This window comes from Notamacropus eugenii, chromosome 5 (genome assembly GCF_028372415.1).
Source record: "Notamacropus eugenii isolate mMacEug1 chromosome 5, mMacEug1.pri_v2, whole genome shotgun sequence".
In the NCBI taxonomy this organism is placed as follows: Eukaryota; Metazoa; Chordata; class Mammalia; order Diprotodontia; family Macropodidae; genus Notamacropus; species Notamacropus eugenii.
In genome coordinates this window covers 155,547,033-155,556,799 of record NC_092876.1, presented here as the reverse complement: position 1 = coordinate 155,556,799, position 9,767 = coordinate 155,547,033, and the positions used below count along the sequence as shown (strand labels likewise).

General features: G+C 35.8%; 1 protein-coding gene across 3 annotated transcripts in view; it reads left to right on the top strand.

Moving 5' to 3' along the window:
* Positions 1-9,767, top strand: part of ARHGAP42 (Rho GTPase activating protein 42) — a 379,722-nt gene that overhangs the window by 356,995 nt on the left and 12,960 nt on the right. For 2 of the 3 annotated variants that reach the window (XM_072611294.1, XM_072611293.1), the window contains exon 23: positions 2,595-2,657. In XM_072611294.1, the coding sequence (XP_072467395.1) occupies positions 2,595-2,657 (63 nt within the window). Of the gene's footprint in view, positions 1-2,594; positions 2,658-6,974; positions 7,102-9,767 lie in introns of those variants that run through there. The other variant, XM_072611296.1, reaches the window with a different exon arrangement.

Below are 9,767 nucleotides of genomic sequence, written 5' to 3'. Positions count from 1 at the left end.
ATATTGTCTTTAGGAATCTAGACTTGCCTCCATGGTGGGATTGAGTAGGACTTTTATCAAGAGCTTTCTCCTTCTTAAAATAGATAATTGTTCTAGTTATCTGTTTCCTGATCTTATTCTCATTTCTTTTCACTTTACTTCAGGTAGCACCATTATTTACATTTTTAGAATTCATCATTTTCCTTCGTAATTAAAACCTGTAATTGATTAAACTTCATGAATTTGCTAGTCTGTTTTCTGAGATTACCTTCCTTCCTTCCTTCCTTCCTTCACACACACATACACATACACACATGTATACTTATACATATGTTTATATCCTAATAACTAGACCTGACACCAAAATTATGAGAAATAATTTTAAGAACAATTCCTGCTAAAACATAAGAGTTAAATGTACTGCTTTGAACTTTCTTCCATCTTCTGGTTCCATAAGATCCAACAAATACTAGACACACCATACTTGTTGATAACACTGATGCTGACTTAAGTATCTCTGTATCTTTCTCCTTCCTAGAATAATGCCTTACATCTAATAGAAAATTATTAAAGGGAAGGATAGATAAATGAATTAATAAAGAACATACTCTAAGAAGGAAATGTTTTCTTCACCATTCTTAAAAGTTATTGGAGAGAGTTAAAATGAAGTTAAAGGAAGAACTCATGCAAGAAATGAGAAAAAATAATAACAAAATTCATTTGGAAAAACAAAAAACCAAGAATATCAGAGGAAACAATGAAAAAATGTAAAGAAAGAGGTTTAGCAGTACCATATCTTAAACAATAAGATAGTAATTATCAACACTATTTGGTACTGGGTAAGAAATAGAAAGGTCAATGGAATAGAGTAGACATACAATTTATAGCATCATGTAAACATAATAATCTTGTATTTGACAAATGTAAAGACTTAAGATTTTGGGATAAGAATTCATTAGTTGGTGAAAATTGTTGGAGAAATTAGAAAGCAGTATAGCAGAAACTGGGCATACACCTATATCTTACACCATTTACCAAGTTAAGGTCAAACTAGATACATGATCAACATATAAAGAAAGATTTTACAAGAAAATTAGAAGAATGTGAAACATATTACTTAACAAACTTATGGATATGTAACTATTTATGAATGAACAAAAGATAGAAAGCAAAGTTAGGTATAAAATGGATAATTTCAATTACATTGAATTAGAACATTTTTGTACAAATAAAACAAATATAGCCAAGATTGGAAGGACAGCAAAAAAATTGGGGAAAATTTTTGGATAGTTTATCAGATAAAGGTCTCATATCTAAAATATATAAAGAACTTTGTCAAATCTATAAGAATATGAATCACTCCCCAATTGATAAATGGCCAAATGATATGAATAAGCAGTTATGAAGACATCAAAACAATTTATAGTCATGTGAAAAACTACTCTAAATCATTGATTAGAGAAATATAAATTAAAACAGCCTCGAGATATCATTTTACACCTATCATATTGACTATAATGATAGTAGGGAAAAGTGACAAATGTTGGAGGGGATGTGGAAAATTTGGGACTCCAATTCATTGTTGGTGGAATTGTGAATTGATTCAGCAATTTTGGAGAGCAATCTGGAATTGTGCCCAAAGAATTATTAAACTACCTATACCCTTTGACCCAGCAATACCACTGCTAGTTCCATTTCTAAAGATGATTAGGGAAAAGGGAAAAGAACCTATATGCTCTAAAATATATACAGCAGCTCTCTTTGTGGTGATAGCAAAGAAATGGAAATTGCAAGGATGCCCATCCATTGGAGAATGGCTGAACAGGTTGTGGCATATGATTGTGATGGAACACTACTACATTATAAGAAATTATGAACTTGATGATTTTAGAAAAACATGGAAAGACTTGCATGAGATAATTGCAAATTGAGCAGAACCAGAGAATGACTTTGAGAGAATAAGTTATTTTGACTATTATAAATATCCAAATTAAGTACAAAGGACATAAGAAAAAAAAAGTGTTATCTGCACCCAGAGAAAGAATTGATCAGTAGAAGTATCTATAGAAGAATTTTACATGTGTGTGTGTGTGTGTGTGTGTGTGTGTGTGTGTGTGTACACACCTATTTGTGTTTAAAGGTTGCCATCTCTAGGGCAGGGAGGAGGGAAGAAAAAAAGGGGGGAAAATTTATTTGACAATTTTATTTTATATTTGGAAGGAATAGCAAGTTGTGCATAGTAGATTTGGAATTTATATGTAATCATCATTTTTATTTTACTCTGAATTGGAAATGTTTGTTTTATTCGATAAATTGAAAATAAGATAATTTTATTTTTAAAAAAAGAACAAGTGGTTTATAGCAACCCAGTGTTCATCTCCTACCAGAAAGATTGGAGTAAAAAATGTCATTTATAGTTAGTTAGCAATATGCTTCTCATTTATAGCACTGTTTCACTTGAAATTCATGCTACTCTGTTCACATTTTTATATTCACAACAATTTTTTAAAAATGATACAACAGAGACTTGTGATGATCTTGAATAATTTCCTGAACAGACAGTAAAAGGGCCCTTTGAAAAGCCAATTTAAAATGTGTTTTTGCTTCATTTTCAGAGTGGCAGCTAAAGCCCAGCTGTTTGAAAGTGCTGGTTCACTTAAGCAGATTTCTGCTGGACGGTAAGTTCTCTAAATATATTATATTAATGAAGAACTTTAGCCATTTTGATTTGCAGAGATTATTAATAGCCATTCATTTAATTGCTCTGCCTCACCGTTTATCCAGCTACAAGTTTATTGTGGAAAAATTAAGTCATTTATAGTTAGGTTTTGTTTCTCAGGCACAGCCTGACTGCTTTCCACACTTCTCATCTTTAGGACACTGGCCTCCTTCCTGTTCATTCTCTGTGACATCTCAGGTCTTGATTCCTTTCCTTTTCATTGACTTTACACGTACTTTGAATGCTATCTTTCTCACTTCTATTTTCCTGGCTTCTTTCAAGATTCAGCTCAAATCCCACTTCCTGCAAGAAGCCTTTTCTTGTCCTCCTCCGCCTGAGCTTACTTTCCATTTACATATTATATATGTTGAATGTACATATAGTTGCTTCCATAATATTTTTTCTCCTTAGGATCTGAGCTCCTTGAGGGAAAGGACTGTGTTTTCTTCTTTCTTCATATCCCTGGCACTTAGCACAGAGCCTGTCATATATTAGGCACTTACTAAATGCTACACAATAGAGTGATTGTCCTAACAAAGGGCAAGGTCAAGAAAGGTCATATTACTGAATAATTGTGCTCATTTCACACACCAACAAGGTTATGCTTAAGATTCTGCAAACGAGGCTTCAGCGATATATGAACTGAAAATTTCTTGAAGAGCAGGCTAGTTTTCAGAGAGGCAGAGGAGCTAGAGACCGAATTACCAGTGTTGGCTGGATTATGGAGAAAGCAAGGGAGTGAAAAATATGTACTTCTGTTTCATTGACTACACTAAAGCCTTTGACTTGTGTGGATTATAGCAAAATGTGGCAAGTTCTCTTAAGAGATGAGAGTCCCATATCATCTTACTTGTTTTCTGAGGAACCAAGTATTTGAGCCAAGAAGCACAATTAGAGCCAAACATGGAAGAGTTTATTGGTTTGAGATAAGAAAAGGAGTACAACAAGGCAGTATGTTGTCACTTTATTTATTTAACTTATATGTAGAGAACATCATGAGAAATGACATGCTAGATGAATGAAAAGCTGGAATTAGGGTTGCTGGGAGAAATAATAATCTCAGATATACAGATGATACCACCATGATGGCAGAAAATGAAGAGGAATTAAGAAACCTCTTAATGAGAACGAAAGAGGAGAGTGTCAAAGCGGGCTTAAAAAAATAAAGATCTTGACAACTACTCCCATCACTTCCTGGCAAATAAAAGGGGAAGAAATGGAAGCAGCAGATTTTATATTCTTATCCTCAAAGATCACTGAAGATGGTGACTGCATCAATCAATTAAAAGAGGCTTGCTCCTTGGAAGGAAAGCTGTGTCAAATCTGGACAGTACACTAAAAAGCAGAGTCATCACCTTGCCAACGAAGGTCCACATTGTCAGGCTATGGTTTTTCCAGTAGCAATGTATGGCTGTGAGAGTTGGACAATAAGAAAAGTTGAGCATCGGAGAATTGACACTCTCAAATCATGGTGCTGAAGAAGACTTTGAAAGTCCCTTGGACAGTAAGGAGGTCAAATCAGTCAATACTCAAATTAATTCAGGCTACTCACTGGAAGGTCAGATACTGAAGCTGAAGCTTAAATACTTTGACCATATAACAAGAAAGAAAATGGGACTAATTGGAAAAGACCCTGATGTTAGGAAATATTGAAGGCAAAAGGAAAAGGGAACAACTTAGGACCAGATGGATAGTGTCAGGGAAACAATGAACATGAACTTAGACAAACTTTGAGAGATAGTGGAGATAAGGACCTGACATACTCTAGTCCAATGGGATCAGGAAAAGTTGGACACCACTGCAAAGCAACAACAGTGACAGCAGTTGCATGACTGAAGTAGAGAGATACACATCTGTCTAGGATTTGTGAGGAATAAAGTATACCATATAAGTGAATTTTCCTGATAACTAAAACATTTTCTCTTTAAGTTCTGTGTGTGTATGTGAGTGTGTTTGTGTGTATGTAACATTTCACCCTTTTTATGAAAAAAATTTTCCTAAAGATTATTGCACACTCAAACATGATATAAAACAGTTTAATACTTCCTTGCTAATTCAGGGTCATCTCTATTAGCATCAGTTATTATAGTATGCCATTATTAAAGTGATAACCTCCTGGGTTGTGGCCGTTTTTCCTTGTACTCACTGGCTTCTACTGCTAATCTTTTTGAGTTCTTGTCTCTACATTTTACAATTTTTCTGTCTTTCCTTTACTGTGAAGCTGTTCATCACTTTTTTCTTGCTGTCATTGCTTCTACTACTAGAATGCCATTATGACCCCATCTTCCTATTAATTTGGTGCTTCTGATATGTGGGTTAGGACCTCAGAAACCAAGTTGAATTATAATAGTAAAGAAATAAAAATGAATAGGTTGTAGGTCAGAGTCTGAGGAATTCTCTGATTAAAGTACACAAATCTGTTACTTAGACTTTATTTCATTTGTTTTTGCCATAGTCACTTCCTCAGAATATTTTGCTAGGTTCTTGACTGGGTTCTGGATATTTGAGAATGTCAAATAAGTGGCCCAAGTATAAGTGTTGCATTATTGTCTTATGTTTAATATCCAACATAATCCATTTCCATCTATACACTAATATTGTATCCCTTAACGTTTTCTTAGCCAAGACCATAAATCTTTTTTTGTGTAGTCTGTTGTGTTATAGTTTTGTTAACCCATATAAAAGTTTTGCAGATCCTTCCTCATCCTTTGCATCTGACCTACCCTAGAGAGCAAGGCAAGCATCACAGATATAATCGTGGAAGACGTTGATTCTAAGACATGGATATGGGGATCCCAATTTACCTTTAAATATGAAATACCTGTGATGACTCCATTTGAAGTTCATAACAGTTTTGGGGGGAATGTTGGCCTTCAATTTGATTCACCACCAGATGGCAATATTTTATTAGGTTGCACTAAGTGGAAACCTGGATGTCTGCAAATGGGATTTAGAATAATCATAGAAATGAGACAAAAGCTTTAAGAAAATATCCTCTCTATCCATATAGTCAGTCATAGGATTATAATATAATGGAGATTATTATGGTAAATGTGGTTTTAAACAAACAACTGTGATGTGAGAGAAAGAACACTGGAGATCCAAATTCTGGATTTTTGTTCTGCAACTATAAATGTTGGACATACTTAATTAGGCATCATTTTCCACTTTGGAAAATGTGAAAGCAGGACTGGATGACTTCTGAGACCCTTTATGATCTTTAGTTTCTATGATTTGCTTTAAAAGTGCTTTTATCTCCTAGTTACATACTTTGGTACTTCAGTGACCCTAGTATACATTGACATGTATATTCCTGCCTGAGTATAAAGTACAGACCATTCATAGCCTTTTATCCAGTTCTATTCCTGTCCTGTAATCTCCTTTAGAGATCTAACCTAATTCCTGAATGCCTTCCTCTATATCCTTTTATTAAATATTTTGTGCATATCACTGTGATACTTGAGCCCTTCATGTATTGTACTTTACTTTTGTTGCCTGACCATCCAAGTTTCTCAACCATCTTCAGGTATTTGAAAGAAAGAGGGATTAGACTTATATTTTTACCTCATGGGGCAGAACTAGGGAAGTTTGCAAAGAAAAATTTAAGCTTGATGTCACCTCTAACAATTAGAGCTCTCCAAAAGTGCTGCTTTGGGAGATGGGTTCCTATTCCTTGGAGCTCTTCAAGGAAAGGCTGGATGATCACTTATTTCATATCTTTAGTGAGCATTGATCCATGGGAATGAGTGAAATTAGATGCTTTGAGAAGTCCCTTCCAGGTCTGAAATTTAGGGTTTTTATATCCTAAAATATGTATCTCATTTAATAAACCCTGAAAATTTGTTATCTTACTTGTATATGAAGAATTTTAGTAACAAGTAGCTGGCTACCCCATAAAGAAACCTGTTACAACCAGAAACAGCTGGTTAACTTAAAAGGTAAACTGGAGTGACCAAAATTTGTTATTCTTGTAGCAACGACTCTGTATATCCAAGTCCTTCCAGATATATAATAGTCATAGTTCATAGAGAACATTTTTCCTTTTAAAAAACATTATTCAGGAACACTTAGATTTATTCATTTAATTAGAGAGTTAACTAGCATTTATTGAGGGCTTACCAAGTACAGATTCTCACTTTGTTCGACTATGGTGGGCTATGTGGGGGACTTTTTAAAAATCTTCTCCTAGTATGCCATTAGATAAAAACAATTATCTTACACTCAGATTCTTTAAGGTCTTAGTTTTTGAACCTCCACTCAAATTTTAAAAAACTAGGTGGAGCCAAGATGGTGGAGTAGAAGCAGAGACTTGCTAGAGCTCTCCCTCCAAACCCAGCCAAATATCTGTGAAAAATGACTCTAAACAAATTCTGGAGCTACAGAACCCACAGAATGATGGAGTGAAGCAAATCTCCAGCCCAAGACAGCCTGGAAAGTCAATGGAGGCATCTATTGTGCCTGACTGGGAGCGGAGCACAGTCCAGAGCAAGCTGCACCAGCACAGATGGGACTTTAGCAGGCTTCAGGGGACTGAATCTCTGACACCTATGGTGGTTTCCAGACTTCACAACCCCAAAATGCTGAAGATAAATTGGAAAATGAGTGGAAAAAAACCTGTCAGAACTGTGTGAGAGAGTAGAGTGATCTGGGCCCAGCCCCAGGGCGGTAGAGGGAGTGGAGGAGCCCGCAGCAGCAGAGGCAGCTGCTGTTTCTGGAGCTCTAGGCCCACAGATTGTGGTGGAATTAAGAGGCTGATAGTACATCACCCCATGCCCACTAGAAACAGAGAATCACCTTGCCATAAAGCTCAAAAGTCAAGTAAATAGCTGGGGAAATGAACAAAAACTGGAAAAAGAATCAGACTATAGACTCTTATTTTGGTGAAAAGGAAGACAAAAAGGAAGAAGACAACAAAGTAAAAGCTCCTCCATCCAGAGACTCCAAGAAAAATGTGAATTGATCTCAGACCTTTGAAGAGAGCTCAGAAAGTATTTTGAAAATCAAGTAAGAGAAGTAGAGGAAAAATTGGAAAGAGAAATGAGAGCGATGCAAGAAAATCATGAAACCAAGTCAACTGCTTACTAATGGGGACCCAAAAAATGCTGCCAAAAATAACACCTCAAAAAATAGACTAACTCAAATAGCAAAAGAGATCCAAAAAGCCAGTAAGGACAAGAATGCCTTAGAAACAGAATTTGCCAGATGGAAAAGGAGGTTCAAAAGCTCACCAAAGAATATAATTCCTTTAAAGATTAGAATGGAGCAGATGGAAGCTAGTGACTTTATGAAAAATCAAGAAGTTATAAACAAAACCAAAAGAAAAAATAGCAGACAATGTGAAATATCTCATTGGAAGAACAACTGATCTGGAAAATATATCCAGGAGAGACAATTTTAAAATTACTGGACTGCCTGAAGCCCATGATCAAAAAAAGAGCCTGGACTTTATCTTTCAAGAAATTATCAAGGAAAACTGCCCTGTTATTCTAGAACCAGAGGGTAAAATAGATATTGAAAGAATCCACCGATCACCTCCTGAGATTCGAAAAGGAATATACTCCTAGGAATATTGTAGCCGAATTCCAGAGCACCCAGGTAAAGGAGAAAATATTGTAAGCAGCCAGAAAGATACAGTTTGAATACTGTGGAAACACAATCAGGATAACACAAAATCTAGCAGCTTCTACATTAAGGGATTGGAGGGCTCGGAATGTGATATTCCAGAGGTCAAAGGAGCAAGAATCACCTACCCAACAAAACTGAGTATAATGCTTCAGTGGAAAAAAATAATCATTCTATTAAATAGATGACTTTAAAGCATTCTTGATGAAAAGAGCAGAACTGAATAGAAAATGTGACTTCCAAACACAAGAATCAAGAGAAGCATGAAAAAGTAAATAGGAAAGAGAAATCATAAGGGACTTACTAAAGTTGAACTGTTTACATTCCTACATGAAAAGATAATTTTTGTAACTCTTAAGACTTTTCTCAGTATTAGAGTAGTTGGAGGGAGTATAAAGAGCATAGGGTGAGTTGAAATGAAAAGATGATATCTAAAAAAATAAAATTAAGGGGTGAGAGAGGAATATATTGGGAGATGGAAAAAGGGAGAAATAGGGTAAATTATCTCTCACATAAAAGAGGTAAGAAAAAGTTTTTTCAATGGATGGGAAGAGGGGAGAGCTGAGAGGGAAAGAATGAACCTTACTCTCTTTGGATTTGGTTTAAGGAGGGAATAACATGCACACTCAATTTGGTTTGAAAATCTATCTTACCCTACAGGAAAGTAGAGGCGAAGAGGATAAGAGGTGGGGTTGGTGCTAGAAGAGAGGGCAGATGGGAGGAAAGGATAATTAGAAGTTAACACTTTTGGGGAGGGACAGGATCAAAAGAGAGAATAGAGTAAATGAGAGGCAGGATGGGATGGAGGGGAATATAGTTAGTCTTTCACATCATGACTGTTATGGAAGTGTTTTGCGTGATTGCACATATATAACCTATATCAAATTGCGTATCTTCTCAGTGGGGATGGGTGGGGAGGGAGGAAGGGAGAGAAGTTGGAACTCAAAGGTTTAAAAACGAATGATAAAAATTGTTTTTACACGCAGCTGGGAAATAAGACGTACAGGCCATGAGTTATAGAAATCTCTTTTGCCCTAAAGGAAAATAGAGGGGAAGGGGATGAGAGAAGGGAGAGATGTGATAGAAGGTAGGGAAGATTGGGGAAGGGGTAATCAGAATGCATGATGTCTTGGGGTGAGCGGAAGGGAGAGATGGGGAGAAAATTTGGAACTCAAAATCTTGTGGAACTAAAAATAAACACATTAATTTTAAAAAAAATTGTAAAATGCTAAATGCTTTATTCAGCTGAGGTCCCAGCTTCTTGTCCATCTACAGTGCCACTCTAAGATATATGTTGTAGGACAGCTCAGTGAACTATTAATCTGCCTTCATGACATAATCTGGGAAATGTGAATTCTTTCTTTGTGAATTGCTAAGATTATTTTATTGAGAGCATCTGAAAATATGCTGGGGTGTCAGGCCATCTACAAAATATCCTTAGAATATA